At 32.7% G+C, this 27010-nt stretch overlaps 1 protein-coding gene across 1 annotated transcript in view; it reads right to left on the bottom strand.

Moving 5' to 3' along the window:
• PDS5A (PDS5 cohesin associated factor A) overlaps positions 1-27010 on the bottom strand; it is a 138366-nt gene that overhangs the window by 67933 nt on the left and 43423 nt on the right. Inside the window, exons 2-13 of the mRNA XM_077758911.1 lie at positions 23799-24002; positions 22648-22734; positions 22064-22161; positions 17266-17392; positions 15322-15402; positions 13207-13347; positions 10342-10457; positions 7778-7872; positions 6914-7059; positions 4612-4763; positions 3093-3206; positions 582-663 (exon numbers count right to left, since the gene is read on the bottom strand). Of these exons, the coding sequence (XP_077615037.1) occupies positions 582-663; positions 3093-3206; positions 4612-4763; positions 6914-7059; positions 7778-7872; positions 10342-10457; positions 13207-13347; positions 15322-15402; positions 17266-17392; positions 22064-22161; positions 22648-22734; positions 23799-24002 (1443 nt within the window). The remainder of the gene's footprint in view (positions 1-581; positions 664-3092; positions 3207-4611; positions 4764-6913; positions 7060-7777; positions 7873-10341; positions 10458-13206; positions 13348-15321; positions 15403-17265; positions 17393-22063; positions 22162-22647; positions 22735-23798; positions 24003-27010) is intronic.

Raw genomic sequence — 27010 nt, 5'->3', positions numbered from 1 at the left:
CTATGTTTAAAAAAAAAAAAAAAAAAAATCTCCCAACCCTTGCTTTAGCATCAACAGATCCTTAAGGGGTCTCTATGACTCCCTAGAACACCTATTCCAGCAAACACATTTAGAAATATATTAAGAAATTATTCAAGTTTCTTTCCTCCATCTTCTAGAAGACATTGGGCAGATTTTTTTTTTGTTAATTTGACTTTGGCATATTTCTAGGATTGGCACCAGATCTGATACTACTCTACACTGAAGGACAAAAACATCATGGAGTAAAAAAAATCATGACTTTATATAGAACTTTATCTTGAGGTTTAAATCTAATTATTTGAAAATTGATGAACTATGTATAAACTCTTGGTATCTAAAGTGATAAAGTAGACATCAGTATTTCTTTGCTCATGCTAGAAAATAAAATTTTGTTATATTCATTTACAGTGAAAATTTTGTTTAGAAAACTACAGAAATTGTGCATAACTGACATTTGGAAAACACTCAAAATACTTTTTGCTTGATTCATTATATGTAACTAGAGAAAAACTAAACAATGACCATAAAAAACTATTAATTTAAACAAATCATGAACCTACTGTAGGTTGCTTGTGCAAATCCAATAGTTCTCGTACATGACTTCTAAGCATGTTCTGACACTTCCACATTTCATTGAGAGCTCTGTTGATAAAGTTATAAGCATGAAAAAAGGTAACATAATATAACAATTCTGATAACTACTCAACTGTACTACTTTTCTTGTTGCCTTGTATAAACACACCATGCTTGTATATCTACCTAAAAATTTAAGCACCAGCACTGACATTTATTTATTAGAATTAAGACAGGTTAAACTTTTTTTTTTATAAAGTAACTTTATTTAAAAAAAAAAATTTTTTTTATTTATTTCTAGGAGAGAGAGAGAGAGAGACAGTGTGAGCAGGGGAGGGTCGGAGAGAGAGGGAGTCACAGACTGAAACAGGCTCCAGGCCCTGAGCTGGCAGTCAGCACAGAGCCTGATGCAGGGCTCGAACCCACGAACCGCCAGATCATGACCTAAGCAAAAGTCGGACACTTAACCGACTAAGCCACCCAGGCGCCCCAGGTTAAACTTTTTTTTAAACAACTTATTTATTTGCACGCGCCAAGAGAGAAGGGGATGGGCAGAGAGAGAGGAAAAAGAGAATCCCAGTGAGGCTCTGTGCTCCATCCTCCACTCTGTGAGCACAGAGCCCGATGTGGGGCTCGAACCCACAACCTGGGAGACCATGACCCAAGCCAAAATCAAGACTGATGGCTCATGACTAAGCCACCCAGGCGTCCCAAACAGATTAGTTTAAAATGGTAAATATAAACCTTCTTACGAGAAAAGATATCTGAGAAGTTTAGAAGGATGAATAAGATCTTTCTAGGTAAATGAAGGGACCAAAAGGCTTTCTAAGCAGAGGTAGCTAGAATGTTCTGGCATGAAAGATAAAATGTTATCAAAATGCCTACAACAAAGGAAACAAAAAAATTTACAGATTTGGAACACAGAGCATGAGTGGAGTAGCATCAGGAAGCTGGAACATACTGTAGAAAAGGATCAGATTGTAAAGGCTGTAGAAATGAACTTCTTAGAAATGATGTAGATTCAAGGAACCAAATTTAACTTGAGTGTGTTTATTCTAGACTCCTTTCTCTCCATGAAAGCAGATTTTCTTCTATCACAAACACAGTCCATAATTCCAGCTGTCTAGGACCTCTGAGGTATTATCTATCTTGGAGTATTGTTTGCCAGTATTCTGAAATATAATCAGAGACTAAACCTTAGGCCAGGAATTTACTACCTAGAGTGAACATTAAGAATCACTCACAAATTAAAAACAAATGATGGCTAATGCCTCTTAATATGATACACTAAGGATACTACGTTACCTCTGTAGAATTCTTCTGAAAATGTATAAACTCAATCTAATAATGAGGAAACATTAGATGAACCCAAATTAAGGGAGTATTCTACAAAATAACTGGACTGGACTATGCAACAAATAGTCATCAAAGTCCTAGAAAACAAAGAGTGAGCGAGCAATGGCTCCAAGTTAAAAGACTAGACATATGACAATCAAATATGCAATCTGTAATCCTAGAAAGGAAAAAAAAATCCATAAAGCACATTATTGAGACAATTGAGGAAATTTAAATACACATTAGATTAGACAATAGTATTGTATCAATGCTAAATCTCTTGATTTGGTAAGAATACTCTGGTTATATCCTGTTCTTAGGCAACGCACACTGAAATATTTAGGGGTAGTGGAATCTAATATCTGCAAATACTCTCAGATGGTTCAGAAGAAAATATTTATGTAAAGATAAAGAAGAAGTATATGCAAATGGCAAATGATTAAGCAAATGATGAATCTGGGTCTAAGGGATATCATAATGCTGTGTACAATTCCTGCAGTCTTTCTTTAAGCTTGAAATTATATGAAAGTTAAAAGACAAATATACAATATATAGTATACACATACTGTAATACACACACACACACACACACGCTGAGGTTCTTTCCAGAAGAACCAGATTTCTCAACAGGACTGGTTTACTTTTTAAAAAGCTTTATTACAGTGGAGTAACCACACAGCCTAGTTGGCCTAGGACAGTTAAAGTTTATGTCAATTGTTTGACCAAAAATATTAATAGTGCGTTTAAGTCTCAAAAATATCCCAGTTCAGACTACCAATCATATGGTCATTCTACATAGAGGTGATCTAGATATGCTTTCCGATAAAGCAGTACTTAGTTCTTAGACATAATATTATAAAGCTCCAATGGTGTAATTTAGACTCCAGTCAATTGGCAGGCAAAAGTACTTTTCGACATGGGGATTTCTTTGAATCCCAGAAACTATATATATATAATAGACTCAGTTGCCAAAATACATCTGTGCAAATAGGAATATTTTTGCTTTTAATTTATCTGAACTTCTAACATTTTTCTCTATAAATATTTACCTGAAGTTCTTGATTCAAATAGAAGAAGCAACAACCCCATCAACATCAATTAAATAAGGTGAAGTAATTTTATAAAATCTTTAACTCCAAACATTCATTTAAAAAGTAACTTACTTGACAGCATTTGGATCCAAACTAGCATATAAATAATACAAGCATTTCATTCTCTCTTCTGTTTCCAGGTTGTGGGGGACAAGATACTGAGCAAAGATTTTCTCTACCAACAGTCTATGAAACAAAAAATACCCACCAATAACATAATTATTCTATTTTTTAGAAGCAACAGGCATTTTATATTTTAACCATCTCATGAAAAAATACCAGATCTATGTGTGCTAACGGTGAGGCCTATGTGTGTGACTGGTTCCTTTCCTTGGGTTACAGTTGTGGGTTGGGTTTTTGTTTGTTTGTTTGAGTATGGAGCTCATGAGTTCAAGTCACATGTTCTACTGACCGAGCCAGCCAGGCACCCTGGAGTATAGTTATTTTTAAATTTAGAGCTAGAACTGCGATTTGTGACTTGACTTTTTGTAGTATGGAACATTTGTTCTAAAATGGTTATATGTTATTCCTAAACACAGGGTGCTAGGCTGTTCCACCTATTCTTCATCAGTCCTGAGCTATAATAGTAAGTTACTTAACACTACATAAAAAGCTAACAATCAAGGACAGCGAATTCCCCAAAACCAAAAGAAAACATTAATCTCCTCTAGTTTAGTTCAACTTCTTTCCAGTGGTGTCATTTAATAAAATCAGAGGGATCTTTCTTCGTATCGCTTCCTGAAAATTTAGCTTTTCCTGTGCAAACCTGATCTCTCTTCTCTCCACAGTCTAAATTCCTTACCAATACCGCAGTAACTTTCTTGCTAAGCTTATATTTATTATTCAATATCATTAGAATAAGAAAATACAAGAGATCATCAATCAATGAAATACATAGCCAATGATGCCAAAGTAGTCAGTCTAATACAACAAAACACTGCAAAATATTTTGCAAAAACCAAAACCATCACTATAATTCAAAATAGAATTACAAGGAAAACTCAAAAAATGAAAACCTAAGTCCTTATCACACACAAAAAATTTTTGTAACTAAGTTGACATATTGAGGTGATCTTTTCCCAATATATACAAATATAGAATCTTGTCATACACCTGAAACTAGTATGCTATATATCAATTATACCTCAATTAAAAAAAAAAAACCACCACGGTACTACCTCTATTGATATTTACAGTGTTGCAAAAAAGGAAACAGAGCAGTTACTGAATAGTGCTGTATTGCCAGGCATTGGGCTTAGAGTGCTTTATGTTAATTTTTTATTTAATCTACATTACAATCTTGTATGAAAAGCTTTATTATTACTCCTTTTTTGGGATAAAACCAAGATGTACAGAAGACAGCTGTGAAAAGGCACACGTCTAGTAAGGGGCAGAATGAACATCTGGCCTCTGGTCTGACTCTGAAGCCCATGCCTAATTCACTAATCATGCTACTTGACAATTTTTCCTAGTATGTATAAAAAAAAGTGATTTCTAAATTTAAAAATAATTATAAAATAGAAGTAAATTATACGTTAAAAAATTGAAAGCACTTTTTTATTCAACGATTCTACCAACATATTAGACTCACTTGTCATCGATGCTATTCTGATAATAAATATGCAAAAGCTTGTCCTTTATCCAGCTGACTTTCTCTGCAGCTTCTTTTCCTGCTTCACCATGAAGACAGTACTTCTTATAAAGCTGAGCAAGACCCATCATAGCTTCTTTTCTTACTCGCCACTAAAAAGTATAAAGTTTACTGAATGAGTGAGATACCAAACTTTAGTATGCTAATCTGTAAAAATATCCACTTCTTCAACTAGGCTGTACAATCAGACTTCTATGTATATAAATTGGCACAGTATTTATTTTCTTAAGAAGCAACAAATCGCTTTACCAACACCGAATTGGTTCTTATTTATAAATCTGACTGCTTTAAAAACTGTCTAATGCAGATACTACCAAGTCACCTACCAATTTTTTTTTATTTCCTTCACAGCCACGCCTTCAGTAGTAACTCTTACAGATGATTTTATTAGATTGTATCTAAAAAACTTTGCCCAAGTTTTAGAAGTGATTAAAAAGCAAAAGAGAAAGTGTGTGATTTACCAAAAGCCCTATCATCTGGAATGCTGTATCCTAATTACATTCCTTTTGATATTAACTCAGAATAAGAAGAGCAAAATTTAGTATTAAGATCTTAGAATTACAAAGTTGGAAAGTACCTTAGTGATCATATTAAGTGAACTTCCTTATTTTATAGATTAATTGGACAAATGATTTACCTAGCCACATACTACTACTAGTTAGTGGAAGACTCTTTGGGACTTCTAGAGACTGGAATGGTTTACTAGGAGGAAAGAAAGGTGATAAGAGGAAGGTAGATACAAAAGGAGACTATAAAAACCTACAGTTAGAACCATGATAGTGAGATGTAGTAAGAAACAACAACAAAAACCCAAAAACCAAAAAAGGTAATTATCTCAATAAATTGTCAGAACATATTTATTATCTTTGGTTTATTTACATTAATATTTTTCTTTATAATTTTGTGTACAATTTCTGCATTTTTAGGCTATTTAGTAGATGAATGAAACTCTGTCCCAATATAACAGGTAACAGATGTGTGACATTTCTCACATGAAACCAAAGAATGTAAGCAGTGAAATTTAAGATTAAGTCCTGTCCTCACATTTTATAGAGGAGAAAACAAATTTCAGAAAGGGTATACCCAAGGCAATCTAATTTATTACACCAAAATCCAGGTCCTAAAATGTCTAGTAGATACTATTATGACAAAATCATGCACCCTCAGGAAGATTAATTAATTTAATTCTTTCAGAAAGTATAATATTGACAGAAGCAGGAGCGAAATGTTTTTAAAAGGAGGAAATAATAGAAATGGTAAATGTGTGTATGGGGGTGCGGAGGGAGTTACCAGCTAACCACTAGGTAGAGTGCCATTTCATTTTAATTAAAGCCAAAGGAAAAAATTTGTTCAAAGTTAGAATTACTGATACAGTTGAACATGTTCAACAGTGCCCACTTTACATATTTACTTCTTCTAACTATTTTAAAAGAAAGAATAAATGCCTCTTGCTATATTTCACCACCAAGAAATATAGTTTTACTCTGAAATTATAGCTAAATGACACTGGTTTCAGGAAGACACTTTGTTTTCAACTATGTATCTAATAAAACAGCACACTGCAAAGGCAACCTCTATTAAAGATGTTAGTAAGAAGCATGTCTAATCAGTCGGCCTTGCATGTCTGTTTCTTGCTTACAGTTGACACTATTCCTTAGCAACCGCTTTTGTTGTTCTTAGTACTACTCTTATCAACCCATTTTTTTTCAACCCATGTTTTTAACTGTAACCAGAGAGAGGAAATCACCAAAAAAAGTAACTAAACAACTATCATTTCTGCCCTTAGCTTAGCAAAACAATATAGAAATATCACTTTCATATAAAGTAATATATTCTTTTAGTCTGATGAATGACAGACCCATCTAAGTTTATATAACACAGTCAATTTTGAAAATGCTAACTATAAGATAAAAAAGAGGTGATCAATCACTGTTCTTCTGGAACTCATCTCATAGGTGAAAAGGTAAAATAAAACTTCCATTTAGCTGCTCTTTTTATAAAGGTAGGCTAGAAGACAAACCCATGCCTAATATCTGAAAAGCTATAGAATCCAATGTATTTCTTTGTAAATGTAATTAAAAGATACACAAATATATAAATATTTTTAGACTTTTACTTAGTACTGTATTGATTTGAACTTCACACAGAAAAGTTTTAGGAATACTAAGAATAATTTCTATTGTATTTAGCAAACACTTTAAGTATAGTAAATTACAAAAGAATAAAATTCCTCAGATCTTACCCGTTTATCCAGTGTTCTTTCCCTTACAAATCCAAGTAGTTGATCATTTACTAAGGCAAGGTCTCTTTTGGCGGCTGTTATTATAGTAACAATGACATCATGACGAATTGCCTCTTCTGGATCATGTGATCTAACTTTCAAATATTCTGTAATAGAAGAAAAAAATCTAAAGCTAAATGTTAGCTATGATATTTGTCACGTTCAGAATGACAGAAAAACCACTGCTTTATTTCTATCCATAGTGACACCATGTTTGTAAAATGTGGCATGAATTAAAATCATTTTATTTTCGAGGTGGCAATACCCTACATAATCACAAAATAAACCAGACACACTAGCTATTACTCCAGAGTCATATCTTAATAAATAATGTTATTTTACCTCAAATATTCTGGAAAAGTCAAATCACAAAGCAATATCTGATTTATATAGTTCAAAACTTAAGTTACAATATCTTCTTTGGTAAACAGCCTTTTGAATAAAAGCATTTATTTGCTAACACCAAATAAGTGAGTTCAAATGCTCTAAGTTCAAGTGAAGAATGAGAAATTCTACTCTACTGTAGAAGACTATCAGATATGTTACTATATTTAATTATCAGATAGGTATAATGATTTGTACCCAAACCCAATGGTCTCCTTCCTCAAACCATGATTTCCAAAAAATTCCAAGGATTACAATATGAACATTTCAAATATAATTTTATTGTATAAACACAAAATCATTTACTAGTTCATGACTGACAGAAATCTGAAATAGTGCCAGAGTTAAAACCTTTTCAGAAACCAAATTTAAGGTGAAAGCTCCTATCTAAAATTTATTTGTGTTATTACTCCCATGTTTGTAACAAATCAGCCAGCTTACCTGTGAGATCCTTTGCTAAATCTGGGTGATTCATTAAACAGTGGCTGGCAAATTTCACACTTTCTAATCTCACAGGAACATGAATGTCATTAAATCTACATGGAAAAAGTTGTTAAAGATTAGCTGTAAGGCAACATAATTATTGTCAAATAAGGTATATCTACACTATATAATACAGTTACTGGGTTCTGAAGGTAGAATATAAAGAGATACATATTTTCACAAAAACATTTTTGAAAACAATGTTTACCACACCAAAACAAACAAAAGTATAAACACATCCCTCAACTCAAACTATCTAACTTTCTAGTGCCCTAAATTTAACAACCTAAATTGATACAAAACCAACATATTTAAAACTACAAAATCTACCTGAAAAAAGTTTATAGAGGGAAAATATTAGAGGAGGTAGAAAGCAAGAAGTTCAAAGATGATTTTATAAAATGTATGTGTCATGCTGCCTTTCAACAAAAATTTTCAAACCTTGTGACGAACTTGTATTTAAATGCTCTTTTAAAGGTCTAACGTATTGTAAATTTGCAATAAATATAAAACACTTCATGTAAATCCACAACTGCACATAACAGAGTTAAGCTCGGCAACTCTCAAATTTAAAATTTATTATGGGCAATTTAAAAAACATTTATTAATTATAAATAATGTGATTTTAAATAGCAATATTTTTATTTTTAAATAACTTCATAAAATAACCAATTAAAACTATTTAATAAACATTTTATATCTTTTACTTCTTTAAACTTAACAATAATTTTACTTTAATAAATAAAGTAAAGCATTTAGGATTTATAATTTTATTTTTAAAATACTTTAAAATATTTATTTATTTTGAGAGAGAGAGATGGGGGGGGGTGCAGAGAGACAGGGAGAGAGAACACCCCAAGAAGGCTCCATTCGGGGCTCCATCTCATAAACCATAAGATCATGAGACCCATGCTTAATTGACTGAGAAACCTAGGTGCCCCTAGGATTTATAATTTTCTAACTGCCAGAGAAAAATGAAAACATTACCATTTATGATCAAGTAAATTACAAAGTATCAAAACATGCTAAATAGCTAAGGAAAATAACACAGTAAAACTGGTAATACTACTTTGTTTCTATGAATCAGAGACTGATTATTAGAAATAGCAGTGAATGTAAAACTATGAATATAATAAGCTGCTTACAGCTTATTTAGTTTTTTTTTTTTAATATTTTTATTTATTTCTAGGAGAGAGAGAGACAGTGTGAGCAGGGGAGGGTCAGAGAGAGAGAGAATCACAGACTGAAACAGGCTCCAGGCTCTGAGCTGGCAGTCAGCATAGAGCCCGACGCGGGGCTCGAACCCACGAACCGCGAGATCATGACCTAAGCGAAAGTCGGACGCTTAACCGACTAAGCCACCCAGGCGCCCCATAGCTTATTTAGTTTTTACAAGTAATTGTTTTGCTATAAACACTGAGGCAATCACAAGGACAAAATCACTCTTCTGGTTACTAGGACAAGTATAGTTACTTTATTACCTCCATTCTAAGTTTTCATAAAATCAAGTTTATTCAAAATAGTCAGCATTTAAAGACCTTCAAAGTGGTCTACTCTGAGCAAGTAACTTAAGATGATCATTATGTCAGTGTCAAGAGATTTGTTAGTTATATTTTAATTTATCTTAACATAATTTCTAAGCCCACCTTCTGAACCAGCTGAATAATGATGAATCTAAAATGTTCTTCAGAATACTAACAATAAAAATGGACTTTTCATGATTTGAAGCAAAGAAACATGTACATGGAATGCAAAAGGGAATTTGATAAATTTCGTATTTTTCAACCTTACCATCATATTGAAAAGAACCTAATAATTCTAGATTCTTGAGAAGAAACATTAAAGGCTATATGTATTGGGAGCCTGGCTGGCTCAGTCACTTATGTATCCAACTCTTGATTTTGGCTCAGGTCATGATCTCACGGTTCGTGAGTTCGAGCCCCACATCTGGCTTCTGAGCTGATAGCACAGAGCCTGCTTTGGATTCTCTTTCACCATCTCTCTCTCTGCCCCTCCCCTGCTTGTGCACTCTCTCTCTAAAAATAAATAAATAAACTTTTAAAAAAAGGCTATTTGAATGAAGAGCAATGATATTTTTAATTTCAAAATCATACAATACCGCATTAGTTCACAACATACATCACTCAACTACAGTAGCTACAAACCTAAAAGATAAAAACTAGTAAATAAATACATTGCTGGGCTGAGGAATGGCAAGGACTGGATCATTAGGTCTTCAGTCTCATGCTTTAAAAATCTTAAGACTGAACATTCTTATATGTTGCCTATTCTAATGACATTATTTTAGCACAGAAAGATTAAGACACGTTATGTGCTAAATAATAAGCTTCTTCATAAAATATCTGATCTACAATTTGTTCTCCAAGAAAGACAGCAACATAGACACTAGAAAACAAACATATCAATTAATGTTTTGAAATGTATGGTTTTAATCAAGCAGATCATAATGACTGGCCTCTGAAACATAGAAGTTAAATCTATAGAACTGTATGTTCTCTTACCGTCCAAGAAAACACTGCCAAAGAGGACGATTCTGTGTTGCCAAATCAGAATCTTTAGAACCAAACAGTTTAGCTAAAAGTCGAACAACAGCTAATCGCTCCTCTCCATCATTGCTCTAAGAAAAAAGAAAATAAATGAAGCCAAGGTTTATTCATCAGATTATAGAAAACAACAGGATATATTCCCAAGAAGCTATAATTTCATATTTCTGCTTACAATGATGAGAATTTTAAAATATCAAATGCTCTCATTTACTAGTAATGTAGAAATTGATGTGACTTCATGTTAGGACATTGGGTTCTTTGCTCTTATTTCACACACCCTCCAACTACTAATTTATGCCTCCTCCAACTGCTTGTTTGCCATCTACAATGTAGAAATATGATGATAATCATTTAATTCTAACATTCCCTAAGAGTCTGAGAAAAAATTCTGTAAAGGGCAAAGCTGCAAATAATTCCCACCCTCGTAAGTTTTCTTATAAGAAATCTTTCCTGCCATTTTGAGCTCCAGGGTAAATTCATATCAATTAAAATTTTGATATATAAAAATTTAAAGGATACCCTAACTTACTGGAGAACAGGACACTGAGAATGTTATGATTCAGGAAAACTCATTTTAATGGAAGAGCAAGAATTTTAAGAAGATTTAAAAGGTCAGGTGAACTGAATGCTACATCAAAACTTAGTTTGAAGTTTTTTTTTTGATAAGAGCCTCCAAATTTCTTATCCTAAATCAATATATGTTATGAATTCTGTTCCAGTTTCACTAGTGATGTCACATCTTAATAGAAATTAAATTATTCTGAAACCATATGGTACATGAACATTAAAAATCACATATTCACTAGGAAAATAAAGACAATAGCTAAAAGCAACTGCTAATGTTTTTCAAACATTCAAATACAATGCATGTCTAGAGTTAATACCAGAAATCAAATAAAGAAATATTCATGGAAAAAGACACTAAGTTAAAAAAAATAAAGGCCATGGGATATGGTCTTTGTTATGAATGGCTTATCTTTCAGAACAAGGGTTTTGTGGGTAAGAGAGGCACACTTATCAAACAGATGTAAAAATGAAAACTATATCAAGCTTAACATTTATGATTATAAAAATGATTTTCTTTGATAAAGTTTTTCTCAAGCAATGTGACAACAATACAGATTAGGATCTTTTAGTAAGCCCGATCAACTAATCAACATGATTTATTTTTTTAAAGAAAATCAATCTATCTCTTAAATGTCAAAAACTAAAATAAGTGGAAGTTTTATTCTACTGGTAAGTGACTACTTCAGTAGTGTAGTAATTATTTCAAATGATGTGACATTTCCTATCTATAATTTTAACTACTGAAACTGAATGGAAACTTGACCCCCTACCTTTTTAAAATTTAAAATCTTTTCCTTGAGTGAAGTTGGAATATGGTTATAGTGATGGTAAAATTTTTTTTTTGGTGCAAAAATCATTTGGTGTTTCCCTCAATTTAAGTCCACACAAAGAAACCTAGAAATCTAGTTCTTAATTCCTTCCCACCATCTATCATGGCAATCTTGTTTAAGGATTGAAGAGGCATGACTTTTCATATTCAGACTCTATGAAGAGATTGAGAGAAAAAATTTTAATGTCTTATACCTAGAAATAATTTGGTATGGAAGCATCTTTAGGCTGTTATTAAACTCTTCAATATTAAAAAATAAAACCTTGTTCTCCATATGATATTTTTGACGTAACAGAGTTTCTTTTTATTTATTTTTTATTTACCTCCCCTCCCCCGGCCCCTCCATATATAACAGAGTTTCTTAGAAGCTTAGTACAATATCCTTTTATACTATAAATAATGTTTATAATAAAGACAATTTGGACATTTCTTAATTATCATGTATACATGTTAAAGAGTCTGCAAATTAGAGTTCTGATCCCAAATCTGCTTTTAAATTTTTTTAATGTTTATTTTATTTTTGAGAGAGACAGAGCATGAGTGGGAGAGGGGCAGAAAGAGGGAGAACAGAATCTAAAGCAGGCTCCAGGCTCTGAGCTGTCAGCACAGAGCCCAAGGTGGGGCTCAAATACACAAACTATAAGATCATGACTTAAGGTAAAGGTGGACACTTAACCAATCGAGCCACCCAGGTGCCCCTCAAATCCGTTTCAACTGTGTAACTCGGCAAAATATTTCATCCTAAGGTTTTCATTTCAAAAATCAAAACCATAATGCTGATTCTAACTATACCACAATTTGATTTAAGGATCAAATAAGATACTGGATATAAAGCCTTTCAAAAAGTCCAGAATATTAAGCAGATATAAGCTGTTATCTCCTGTAGTTTGATTGGGATAGGAGAGTGGGTGTCAAGTTTTTCATATATCTGAGGACTTGTGAATTCCTTGTTGAGTTGGCTATATAAAAAGGGTATGCCCCAAGTCATACAGGAAAGTTTTTATACTTGATATATACTACAGAAGGTTCATACAGTTGTAATCAAGACCCTTTGAGCACTCAGTCTGAAATCTTTTTGATGTTCTAAAACATACCTATATAATAAATAAATAAATACTAAATAATAATAAATATTATTTAATAACAACATGTATTGAAACGGATACTATTTTTCATATCTACTGTGTCATTGTGTTTATCAGATATTTAGCAACTAGAGGGTTGTAATTTTTCAATATAATTCTCCTATGACACCCAGATGAGAGAGACTGTTTTACTGAAATGATTAAAAAACATATACCTTAACTAAATGTAATAAGTTGAACTCACATTTTATTCTTTTATAGAGAAAAACTATCTTTTACAATTATATATAAATTTTTCTCTTAAAGCTTAAAGGGCTTAAAAATTATAGTCAGTCCTACCTTTAGTTTGAATTCAAGCTGCGGCATGACAGATAATAATAAATGTGGATCTATTGCAAAAAGTTCCTGAATCAGATCAAATACATGTTCTGACAAATCACTTACTGACGATCTTCCCAGCACCAGGACTTGATTGAAAAACTACAGGAGATATTAAACAAAAAATATCCATTTCATTTATAAATCTGGACACATTTTATAAACGTGTGTCTAAAAAAAGATATAATTAGGCATTATATACACAACTGAAGGGGATGAAACAAAACAGATACTTCAATTACTAATATATGATAAAACAGTCACTAAAACAGATAAACTTCTAAATATCAAATCAGGGATGTCCAGGGAGAAAGGTAAAAAACAATTCTGTTGTTAGCTTTCTTCCAAATTAAGATGGCATTTCTAGGAATTTTAACTTTCATAAAAACAAAATAAATTTGAAGGTTTATGTAACTCATTATGAATAATTTTATAGAGAAATTTCCTTATAACAGAGAAAAATTTTAAAACCAGTCTTTTTGCTTTTTATTTAAGTCTGACTAATTTTACCATGAGTTTAATAATAAAGAATATTTAGGGGCACCTGAGTGGCTCAGTCAGTTGAGAGTCTGACTCCTGATTTTGGCTCAAGTCATGATCTCACTGCTCATGGAATCAAGCCTCGTGGCGGGCTCAGCACTGTCGGCACCTGGGAGTCTCTCTCCCTCTTTCTCTGATCCTTGGGTAGAAAGGGTAATGCTGGCTGTCATAGGGCTTGATCTCACAAATTGTGAGATCATGACCTGAGCTAAAACCGTCTGAGCCACCCAGGTGCTCTGAATTTTTTTTTTTTTAATACTCAGAGAAAGAAATGATGATGATTTAAAAGCTAACTGGTAATTTAAAATAATGCTAGGAAGAAACAAAGACTATCAAAAGTACAAATTAAAAGACACCTCCACTCTCTGCCAACATACATAACACTTAGAAAAAACATATTATATTTAAAAATGCTAAAAAGGAAGTTACACAACTGACCTAAGTATATTTCTGGTAATATCAAACAACATATATCCTTTGAAAAGCAACATATATTAAAAGTTAGGAAATATTCATACTTAATATACAGACCACAGAAAAAAATTAAAAAATAGTTTTAACAAGACTAAAATATACACATATGCAAAAATGAATAAGCATAGAACACTAATTCTGTAAGGATATATGAAAGTCTACTGGTAATGGTTGTTTTCTGAGAACTAAGGTATTTAGGGTTGAAGAGAGACACTTTTCAGTGTATATTCACTTTTCACTGTATATTTTTTTCTGAAAAGAATCTTACTTTTACCATGTTTAAATATTAATTTAGTAATATAAACAATACTAGTAATCCATACTACTGAATTAATATACTCCCACTTGGGTGTTTTTATGTGGAAAAGAACTCAACAATATAGAATTGCTACATTCACAAAGATAATTAATTACTAAAAAGAAAATATTGAACAAAATCTAAATGCAAGATAATAAGGAAATGGTTAGGTAAATTATGGGTATATGTCAATTCAAAAAACATTTATAGTCATTTACATTATAAATATGATAATTTAAAAATATACACACAATTCGAAATTTTATATAGCATATGTGGAAAAAAAGGAGTGTGAGTACATTATATTCTACACAATTGATGTTTTTAGGTAAAAAAAAATCCCATTCAATAAAGTAAAAAAGTATTCTTATTAATATGTAACAACTATTTAAGACAGAAACAAAACAGTTCAGAGGAATAACCGAGACACATAAAGAAACATAAATGGACACAGAGAGCCAAAGGTAAAGAAAGGAGAAAAGTAAAAGAGATCAGCATATTGAGGAGATAAAAAGATAAATATAAATACAAAAGCAGTAAACAGGGTGGGAGTTGCAGTTTCTATAAAATATCCTCTATCTTATGCCATTTAAGTATGTCAAAGCTTATATATATATTTTGTATTTGGTTCTTTTATGTATTTGTTTTAAATAGATGAAACCGTTTATTGGCTAAATAAAACTATATGTGAAAGGTCCTAATAAATTAATACAATGGATTAAGAATTATACAATTAGAGAGTAAATACAAACAGAAATACATACATTGGCAATGCATGCCTCAATAGTCTGGACTGTCCTTTTCAACAGGACTTTTGCAAGGTCAAAGGACTGTTTATTTAAGTTCTGAAACACAATAAGAATATGCACAGTTACAAAAGAGTTTGTGAATTTATGAGATAGCACCATGATAACACTATAATCTTCAAATCTACAAACTATAAAGCAACAAACATTACTGGATCTCATTCAAGGTTTTACCCAATATTCTCTAGACAAGTGGTCTTAAAGGCAGAAGTTGCAAAAGCACTATAATTCAAAAACAAACATACATTAGTCGGCCAAACTCCCAACCCTATATTATGTTTAGTTTTATTAGACAGAAAATGGAAAGGGTTTTGGGGTTTGTTTGTTAACCAGCTTGAACTGTCGATTCTACCCCAGAATCTAAATGAATACACACACACCCTGTCTAACCCATCCTTCCTAAGTAGTTCATTATCTAACCAATATGTCCTCTACAAAAGAGTACACCTGCAAAGTATTCCAAGAATAACAGTTGGTCATTTATACTTGTGAACTGCTGAATACTGTGTTTGCTCCTTACGATTCCCTGTGCCCTGTAACAATTAAAAGGGTCTGAGAAAGATCACAGAAAAGACATTTAATTTTTAAAAACGTACTTGAAATGAATTTCTCATTTTAAAAGTCCCTATCAAGATCTCTGCACTTTGGAGTTTTGGACCAAACTGAGATTCATTCAACATCATCCTGCACCTCTCCCAAAAAGAGACTAGGAAACTTTTTATGCAAAGAGCTAGATGGTAAATATTTTAGACTTTTTAAGTCATACAGTTATTACCGCAACTACGCAATACTGCTACTGAGCACAGCCATAGGCAAAATGAAAATGAATGAGCACGGTTGTGTTCAAATAAAATTTTATTTACATAAATAGGCAATAGGCTAGATTTGGTTCACAAACCACAGACTCTTGATCCTTGCTCCAAGATTTTATTGTATTGGCAAAAGGATAAAATTACCTCAAAATTAAGGCAAACTTTCTATTTCCTAAAAGGGTGTATATTTCTCCATCATAAAAATATTAACCAGAATATAAACACCAAATATGCTATCTATTCCTCAGCTTTTCCTCTCTTATTTTGCCTGACATATACCTGCCCGTTTGCCATGCTCTCAAAATTTTGGCCAATTAAAGATTTATTTGAATTAATAAAATGCAAATCATATTTAGAGGCAGAAGAACTTACAATAATTAACTGCATTATTTGCGAAGTGTAATTAGATACCCTTTTCATCTATATCTGATAACAGATCACTGAAAAAAGCAAGAAGGTGAATATTATTAGTAAGGTAGACTGAGGATGGCCCCGTGACAGAGCTTGTAGAAAGCTATGTCCTTCAGTTCCTTAAGAAGACTTAGCAGAAAGAAACAGAAAAAGGAACCACAGGGAGAAATATACAGCTCTGAATCATCTCTTCTAACATTAACCGTGTAGTTCCTGCTTCTACCCAAATCTTTTTCTGAAAATGGCCAAGAAAAATGTAGGATATGGATTCTGAAAAGAAATACAATTCCTATGTTCCACATCTATGTTACAAAGGAGGAAATATTTTTTTCCAAAAAAAACCCCACAAAAAACCCAAAAACCAACAAAAACCTAACCAAGACCATACTCTCACTACTTTTAACTCCCACATTAGATATGAGTGGTGAAATGTAGATGATTTTTATTTTCCAGAAATTAGGCAGCACCTCACTGAATGAAAATCTTCTATAATATAATATGTTAATCAACAAATCTTCTAAAAACAATAGCTACGAGACTGATTGTGTGTTACATTTTATTTGGACTGGAGAATGATAGTGGGAATAATTACACTAAATTGCAATTGGTGAAAAACAATTTTCATATGTGTAGTGCTATTTTTAAACATTAACCTTTACTACTTTCATACTATACAAACCTTATGTGCAGGAATGAGGTTAATAAGAATGGAGTCCAATAATTCTTGAGTAACTCCATCACCTTCCATGATGATAGAACTCATCAAGTCTAGCATGTGCATTTGTACCTTTTTATTGTGGCTATTGCTTAAAAAAAAAGAAAAAAAAATCAGGCATATAAAAAGAAAATTATATTTCCCAGTTTAAAACAATGATCTCAAATATAAAAGAATTTTTCACTTGAGGGAACCATGCCAATAATGGCAAAGAAATTTTGACTGCTCTATTTACTTTCTCCCTCAGCTGTAAGGTACTGTATTTTACAAAACCAAAAATCTTTAAAATGAATTAAGTCACTACACAATTAGGATTCAAAGAGTTAAATTCAACCAAACAAAAACATCAATTTCAAAGAAAGGACATCCTTGCTTACATGTACCCAGATTCTAAAAGGTGATAAAATTTTAATTAAGGAAAAAAAGTACAAGATAATGAAAGTAGAGTCTTTCATCCTTTGTATCCTTTTAGATCTTAATACATTTCCCAAAATAAAACTTTATATAAATACCAAAAACAGCCTCAACTAATACAAGTAATTTTTGCTATAAATCTTTGTCACTAGAGATTTTAGTATACCAATACTGAAATCAAAAGTCTGATATCAAATGTTTACCAGAATTTATGACTAGAAGGTTCTGAAATGTCAGTTCGGTATCTCTCAAAGAATTTCAAATAAATGAAAAATCAAGCCTAGAATCACTTTTACTCCTACTTTTTTAGCCAGTGAAGAGTCAAATGTAGGCCTCCTCAATAAATGCCTCTACTGCTGATACAGTGCTCATCTAAAAAGACTGGCTATAAAACTGAAGTGGTAGAACACCTAGTTTTCTCTCCTTCTGACTGCATCTTAGCTAAAGACCTGACCTGTCTACTGTCACATTTATCAGATATATATGTAAGGACAAATCAAGAGAAATGATATAATTTAGTTATACTACTATATATAGGGAAGTTTAAATCAAGACCAAATTTTAATATTATTTACATATCTTAATTTAAAAAATAACGTGAAATATTGTATAGGAGCACTTGATGGTAAAATGCAAAGATGAAAATTTCTTAAGTTGGTAGAAAAATTGTCACATTAGATACACCATTTCATACAACTTTTAAAAAAATATCCCACTGCATGCCCTCTTCTAAATATGCTGTCTAATAAAGGATATTAGATCATGATGGATCAACTATGTAGATTAGGGGGAGTGTGTATAGGGGATAAAAAAAAAAAACATAAATAATCAGATTGATGCAAAAAACAATGAAGAGAGTATATAACTCTCAGACCAATATATACTTTGGGATAGAAAAGGACTAAAGAGAGAGAAATACACACTTAAAATAGTTTCAATAGGGGGCGCCTGGGTGGCTTAGTCGGTTAAGCGTCCGACTTTCGCTTAGGGCATGATCTCGTGGTTCGTGGGTTCGAGCCCCGCATCGGGCTCTGTGCTGACTGCCAGCTGAGAGCCTGGAGGCTGTTTCAGTCTGTGACTCCCTCTCTCTCTGACCCTCCCCTGCTCACGCTGTCTCTCTCTCTCCTAGAAATAAATAAAACATTAAAAAAAAAAATTAAAAAAAAAATAGTTTCAATAGGTTTTAGTCAAGATGCAATAACTGGGATAGGATTTACTACCTGAAACAACTAAGAAACCAAACAAAACATATGAAACAACAGTTTTCAGACATTGAATATCACACACATGTTTCTGAGAGAGGGAGACAATTTTTCCAGCTTACTGACTAGAAGTTTCCAGTTTGGGGAGGGAAGATCCTGACAGAGCCTACTGGATTTCCTGAGTCTGGAAAGACTAAAGTTTGCGTGGGTAAGACTAGAATATCAAATGGGAGAGACCTACTCAGAAAGCAGGCTTGTAAAGGGTATCCCCTGAGTCTTCAAGTACTCTGAGACCAGCACATACATGTGAAGAAATTTCTCGAGTTTAGGGAAGATACCACCTGAAAGGAGCAGAGGAAGTAATCTTTGTAAGCAGAGAAAGCTTTGTAATCTTTGTAAGCTTCTTTGCTTACAAAGATCTTAGAATACTGCATGATCCAATCACAATGGAAAACTCTCACAATTCACAGGGCATCTCATAGTCAAGAGGCTAAACCTACATATCCAAGCCTCAATGAGTCCCAAAGCACAAGAAAAAGAAAGAAAACTTCGTGACGGTACATCATAATCAAATTGCTTAAAACCAGTAATAAAGGAGTAGAGAAAAAAAAAAAGATACATTATGTACAGGGGAACAAAATTAAAAATGACAAAAACTCCTCATTAGAAACAATGAAAACCAGAAAAAGATGGAGCGATATCTCTAAAAGTACTGAAAGAGAAAAAAAAGACAAAAGCCTATGAACTTAGAAACACTTATCATGAAAATAACTTTCAAAAAGGAAAGTGGCAAAAAGATATTCAGACACATAAAAACTAAAAGAATTCTATCAGCACCAGACCTGAACTATAGGACACATTAATGGAAGTCTTTCAGAATGAAGAAAAACAACAGCACACAGAAATCTGCATAAACACAAGAAATGAGCACCACCAGACAAATGGTAAATGTGTCAGTAAATACAAATCAATGAGCTCCTCATTCCAAAGGAAATCTTTTACTCATACCTCATTGTGAATTAAGTACATAATGAGGTCAACAATAAACTTAGATATTTAGATTCAAGAAATAAAAATACTAATGGATATAGAAAGGTGTGTATATGTACAAATAATTTTGAGAGGAAAGAAGTATAATGCCAGAGTGAGAAATGGACTTAAGTGGATAGTTAAGGTCAACAAGATGGGCAAAATGATAATTAATTTCAGTTTTTAAATTTTGTTGATTTTAATTTTAAAAGAAGAAGTTGCAAAAATGTGACAGGATGCACAAAATGTCCACAAATTATTCTCATCTCTGTATTCATATGCCTTTAAAACGCTATTCCTTCCATTAAGATATAGAGTCTAACCAACCTCTGTATCTGGGCTTGATTATGTACTTTGGTTGGCCAATAAAATATAAGTAAATATGAAGTGAGCAAAGATTTAAAAAGTGCTTGTGAGGTAGATAAATCATGCTTTTTCTTGCTACTTTTGAAACATAATCAGCAACTGAAGAGGCCTGCGCTAACTGGCTGGATGATGAGAGACACATGACCTGGCTGTCCTATTACCTCAGCCAGCTGCCAGATGTCTTGCCAACTGACTGCAAACACACAAGTGAGACCAGCCCAAACAAAAAAGAATTGCCAAGCAGAATCATAAGCTAAATAAAATGGGGGCTATTTTAAGCTATCAAGTTTCGGGTTGTTTTGTTATGCAGCAAAAGCTAACTAACACAAAAGGTAAAGTTTATATATTTTACCATTTATTTATAGGCCTTCAGTTAGTTGCCACAGGAAGCTTTTTTCTCATGCAGTCTCTTTATAAGCTTCTATTTCTACACCAGTTCAGTCCAGTCCTTTCCTGATTATTCCAGGTTAAATTCTATTCCTACCATTCTATCTAAGGAAATGGAAAACATGATAGTATTCATAAAAAATCTACAGAAAACTCTAGAAATGTGCTATCCAATATGGAAGCCAGTAGCTAATAGCCACTTGGCTATTAAACACTTGTAGTATAAACAGAACCATGTGTTGAAACAATATGCTTTTGGAGGGGTGCTTGGGTGGCTCAATTGGTTAAGTGTCTGACTTCAGCTCAGGTCATGATCACATGACTCATAGTTCGAGCCTTGTGGCAGGCTGTTTGCTGACAGCTCAGAGCACGGAAACTGCTTCAGATTTTCTGTCTCCCTCTCTCTCTCTGCCTCTTCCCTGCTTTTACTCTCTCTCTCTCTCAAAAATAAATAAATAAATAAATAATTTTTAAAAATGCTTTTGGATATTGTGGGATAAAGTATATTATCAAAATAAATTTCATTTGTTTCTTTTTACCTTTCTAAATGTGGTTACTAGAAAATTTTAAATTTAGGGTGCCCGGGTGGCTCAACTGGTTAAGCATGCAAGTCTTGATTTAGGCTCAGGTCATGATCTCATGGTTCATGAGTCTGAGCCCCGCATCAGGCTCCAAACTGATGGTGTAGAGCCTGCTTGAGATTCTCTCTTTCTGCTCTTCCCCCACTTGTGCATGTGCTCTCTCTTTCTCTCAAAATAAACTTTATAAAAATTTTTTAAAATATATGTGAGATATGTTTGTATACAGTACAACGCTGTAGAACACATCTCATAACAATGCTTGGTTTACAGTACAAAAAACCAAAACAACAAAACACAACACAGCACTGGACTAAAATCAGAGCTTGGGCTATCCTGTTCAGTGATTGTCCTTGAGCAACCTACCACACTTCTTTGCCAGTGCATTACTGTCGCTACTTCTGTAAAGAGCAATGCTTAAAACTTTTTTCTAGCTCAAAAATGAGGAGTCAGTCACACTGACTAGTGACTTCCAGCACTCACTAATAGTACTTAAATACTTATAATTTCTACCTCGTAACTTAGTATTTCATTATATAAGGTCTCACACCATTTGTTTTATAAGATTCAACCAAAATAACTGGTACTGTAACTTAAAATGGTAGTATGAGAGCAAAAGCAGCTTTCAGACAACAGACTTGCTTATTTTCTCCTTCATGTCACGTCTTCTAAGGAAATCATCTCATTAAAAATCTAAAAGATCTTAGTTATAGGCACAGCACACAGTACTTCAATATATGCACAGCAAGAAAAAGGACAAACAAAAATGCTTAAAAAATAACTTACTTGATCACTGAGAAGAGAGTCCTAAAAAGCTGAATAAAAATTTCATTGCAATCTTCCAATTCGAAGCAGATGTTATATGATTTAACCCAAGCTAAGTTCTTAAATAAATAAATAAATGATTATTTACACATGCACAGAATAATTACATAAAAGCAAACTCATTACTAAAATTTAATTTTTAGAATTACAAAACTATATTAAAGCTTATGAAATTACAACTACATAAAATTAAAGTTGTTAACTTTAGTTCTTCATACACTGTGACCTTTAAAAGACCTGTATCTGTTAGTATTATCCTTTAACTGAAAAATACTAAACTGTTAGATATTAGTAGACATATATACATATTATATATAAGGAGCAGTGAAAATTAATTCAACTTAATCCCTCTTCAGATCAGAAAAGAATAGAGAGATGAAAAAAGAGTTTCAAATAGAACAGATTTTCCAGCAGAATATACTTTAAGAAATATTTTATTAAGGGGGATTTGTATAAAACAAAAAAATTCATTTTACATGATAAAGTTACTATAAAGAATTTTGTATTACATGAATAGAGTGATATTTATTAAAAAAATGTTTTACCTCTAATAAATAAAAGTATCTATTAAACTGTGGACTCTTTGTATCCTCCAAACCTTTTAATTGTCTGGTAATAAACAAAAATATGTCCTGTTAAAAAAAAAAAAGATAAAATACATTAGCTTAGATACAAATACTTAACATTCTTTCACAATATGCTAATAATAATCTGTATATATATACTCTATTACATGCTATAATAAAACAAAATTCTCCTTTAGCTGAATGCCTTGAGACTGGTTTAGTCCATTATTCCAAATAATGAGAATAGAGCAAATGATATAAAATTATACCCTTTAGAAATGATTAAAAAAAAGTTTACTACTGCCATAAATCTTTAGGCTTTTTCATTCTAGGAGAACCATAAGTTCTGTATCTTATTATTATTACCCTTTCTTTGACTACAGAACTTCTACTTATGATCTTCATCTTGCATTATGCCAAACAACCATCTTCTTTTTAAGAATCTGGACAAGAGTCTTTCCATTACTATTTCCTACATGTAAATAGTAATTTTCAGTATTGAGCTTGAATCTGATGTGCAACTACAAACTTGTGTGGAATGAAAATAATAATAGACTAGGTTAAGGGTTGTACTTTTCATGACAATAGTGTGCCATTTTTTAATAAGCTTTCTTTACAAGTTTAACCCAAAATAGAAGCAATATGCAAAAAACTGACTTCAGAAATATTAAAAAGAAAGCAGTTGAAAATATTAAAATTTGTCAAGAATAAAATTATTCAGAATATGAAGTGAGCTCAGGAGGAATTTAAAAGAGTTCCTCAAACATTTCAAACAAAAGCAGAAATCTCCAAAACTTTGCATGTAACTTACAGGGGGAAATAATCATTTGAATATGTAAATTCTGTTACTACTGTTTTAAAAAGTGTCATTAATCCATTATTTATCCTATAATTCAGCCATTTGAGCTTTGTGATGGGTTATCATGAAAGTTACAGATGAGGACACAGGGACTAGTTTTGATCTAAACCCTAAAGGCCTCGTAAAAATGCTGGTCATTTTTGTGGATACACAAAGAATTTTAACTGAATGAATAATTTGCTTTATAACTTAGGCTAGGATTTTCTTATGATGACATCTCCTTATGATGATAATAATAAAAACTAACTAATTCTGTAAAGAGTATATTTACCTTAAGTTTATCGTGGGAAGTATATGGAGCTTCTGGGGCATAGATTCGAAAGATGTCAGCCAAACAACAGGCTACAAGGAGTCGCACATCTTTATTGGGATTCCTGAGGAAAAATTCAGATGCAAGATGCAAGGCTAGTGGGAGATACTGCTGTTTTTCATCTTCTGAGTCCTGATCCATATCCATAAAAGTTTTTACTACCATCTGAAAAAAATACATGAAAGGAAAAAAATACTCAACTCCTAATATTTAGAAATTAGAAGATATATATATTTTAAAACTCATGTCTGTTACAACACAAACTAGTAATCACTATCAAAGGATTCATAATCAAGTGTAGTATGGACACTTCAACAATATTCTTCCAATCCTTGAGCCTGGCTTCTTCATGAGAGTCTTCATTTAAGACTGGCATCATTTTCCACCCAACCCAGGTAAAAAGTTCTTAGCTTCATATGAATAACCAAATTCATGTAATATTTTGTAACATCATCAATTACATTTCTTTTACTTTTTACTATAAAAGCTGTCTTCGCTTAGGCTCTTTTATTTTTAAGTNGGGGGGGGCAAAGAGAAAAAGAGAATCCCAAGCAGGCTCTGCACTGTCAGCATGGAGGCCCATGCAGGGCTCAAACTTAGAACCATGAGATGATGACCTGAGCAGAAATCAAGAGTCAGATGCTTAACTGACTGAGCCACCCAAGCACTTTTTCTTGTTTTTAAGTTTATTTATTTATTTTGAAAAAGAGACAGAGATTGTGTGGGTGCTTGCATGCAAGCAAGGGAGGGTAAAAAGAGAATCTCAAGCAGGCTCTGCAGTCTCAGCGTAGAGCCTGACGCAAGGCTCAAGCCTCACAAACTGGGATATCATGACCTGAACCAAAATCAAGAGTCAGACGCTTAACTGACTGAGGCACTCAGGTACCCTAATTTCGGCTCTTCTGAATTATCTCATTTCACACTTTAATAGGTTTTGCATTTCACAAAAGAAAATCATGCTTAAGTATTTTTATGCAGTTATACTTCTGATTAAAAGCTATAATTATAAAATAACTTCTGTTGTTATTTATAGTTACAAAATTAACAAATGTACATTTTGAATCACTCTAAAACAAAACAAAAAAATCCATGTTCATGGATTGGAAGAATATTGTTACAGTGTCTTTATCACACAAAGCAATCTACAGATTCAATGCAATCTCTATCAAAATACCAATAGCATTTTCTCACAGAACTAGAATAAAGAATCTTAAAATTTGTATGGAACCACAAAGAAACCTGACTTGTCAAAGCAATCTTGAAAAAGAAAACTGGAGGTATCACAGTCCTAGATTTCAAGCTATACTACAACGCTACAGAATCAAAACAGTATGGTTACCGGGAGGTGGACAAAATGGGTGAAGGGGAGTTGGAGGTAACAGGCTCCCAGTTATGGAATGAATAAGTATGGGGATGAAATGTACAGCACAAGGAATATAATCAGTGGTATTGTAATGTTTATGGTGAAAGATGGCAGCTACACTTATGGTGAGCACAGCATAATGTATACACATCTGTGGAATCACTATGTTTGTACACCTGAAATTAATGTAACACTGTGTGTCAACTATAAAAGAAAAAAAACACCTGCTATGGTATTGGCACAAAACACATAGATTAATGTAACAAAATACCCCAGAAATCAACCCATGCCCCCATGCTTATATGGTCAATTAATCTACCACAAAGGAGGCAAGAATATACAATGGGGAAATGACAGTGTCTTCAGTAAATGGTGCTAGGAAAACTGGACAGCTACCTGCAAAATAAATTGGACCACTTTCTAACACCATACACAAAAATAAAATGGATTAAAAACCTAAATGTAATACCTGAAACTATAAAACTCCTAAAGAAAAAGCAGTAATCTCTTAGACATCAACCTTAAGCAATATTTTTCAGGATCTGTCTCCATAGGCAAGGGAAACAAAAGCAATAATAAATTACTGGGACTATATTAAACTAAAAAGCTTTTCCACAGGAAAGGAAACCATCAGTAAAACAAAAGGCAACCTACTGAACAGGAAAAGATATTTCCAAGTAACACACAAGGGGTTAATATCCAAAATATATAAAGAACTCATGCAACTCAACACTAAAACCCCCAAATAATCCAATTTTTAAAATGGGCAGAGGAGCTGAATAGACATTTTCCCAAATATAAACAGATGGCCAAGAGACACATGAAAAGATGCTCACCTCACTCATCATCAGGAAAATGCAAACCCAAACCACAATGCAATATCAACTCATACCACCCAGAAATGGTTAGTATCAAAAAGACAAGAAGTAACAAGTGTTGGAGAGGATGTGAGAAATAGGGGAATCTTTGTGCACTGTTGGTGGGAATAAACTGGTGCAGCCAATGTGGAGCAGTGTTGAGGTTCCTCAAGAAATTAAAAATAGAAATACCATAAGCCCCAGTAATTCCACTTCTGGGTATTTACCTGAAGAAAATAAGAACACTAATTTAAAAAGATGGATGCACCCTGATGTTTACTGCACCATTATTTACAACAGCCAAGATATGGAAGCAACCTAAATGTCCACCAATAGATAAATAGATAAAGGTGATACATACACATACAAGAATATTACTCAACCATTAAAAGAATAAAATCTTTCTATTCACGACACAGATGAATCTGCAGGGTACTGTACTAAGTGAAATAAATCACACAGAAGATGACTTTTTCATATATATTGAATTTTATCATTTTTTTCTGCACCGACATATTTTACACCTACTTCTGTGAAACTAAATCCCACTGACTAGTCTTCTAATTTTAATCCAAGTTTCCATTCCTAAAATCTAATTTTAGTCCAAGCTTCCATTTTAAAATAAAGCCAACTAGGTCATAATATCTGTATATTTCTAGATTTGAGATGCTATTATATTATTTCAATTTTTGCATTTCAGTCATGAAAGAAATTGACCCTATAACTTTCTTTAAGAGAACCTTGTCCATTTTAGAAATGAGGCTGTACTGGCTTAAAAACAAACTAAGAAGTGATTCTTTCTCTTCTACAATATGGAAAGTTTGTAAGACTGGTTTTTATCTTTCTTCCTTAAATATTTAGTGAAGTTCAACTGATCAAAGAAGGAATCATAAAGGAATGTAGAAAATATTCTGAGCTGAATGAAATATACATTGAATATTGACTATTATATT

This window comes from Crocuta crocuta, unplaced genomic scaffold (assembly GCF_008692635.1).
Source record: "Crocuta crocuta isolate KB4526 unplaced genomic scaffold, BGI_CrCroc_1.0 scaffold223, whole genome shotgun sequence".
Classification (NCBI taxonomy): Eukaryota; Metazoa; Chordata; class Mammalia; order Carnivora; family Hyaenidae; genus Crocuta; species Crocuta crocuta.
The sequence above is the reverse complement of the archived record's forward strand: the minus strand, read 5'-3'. Positions and strand labels throughout refer to the sequence as shown.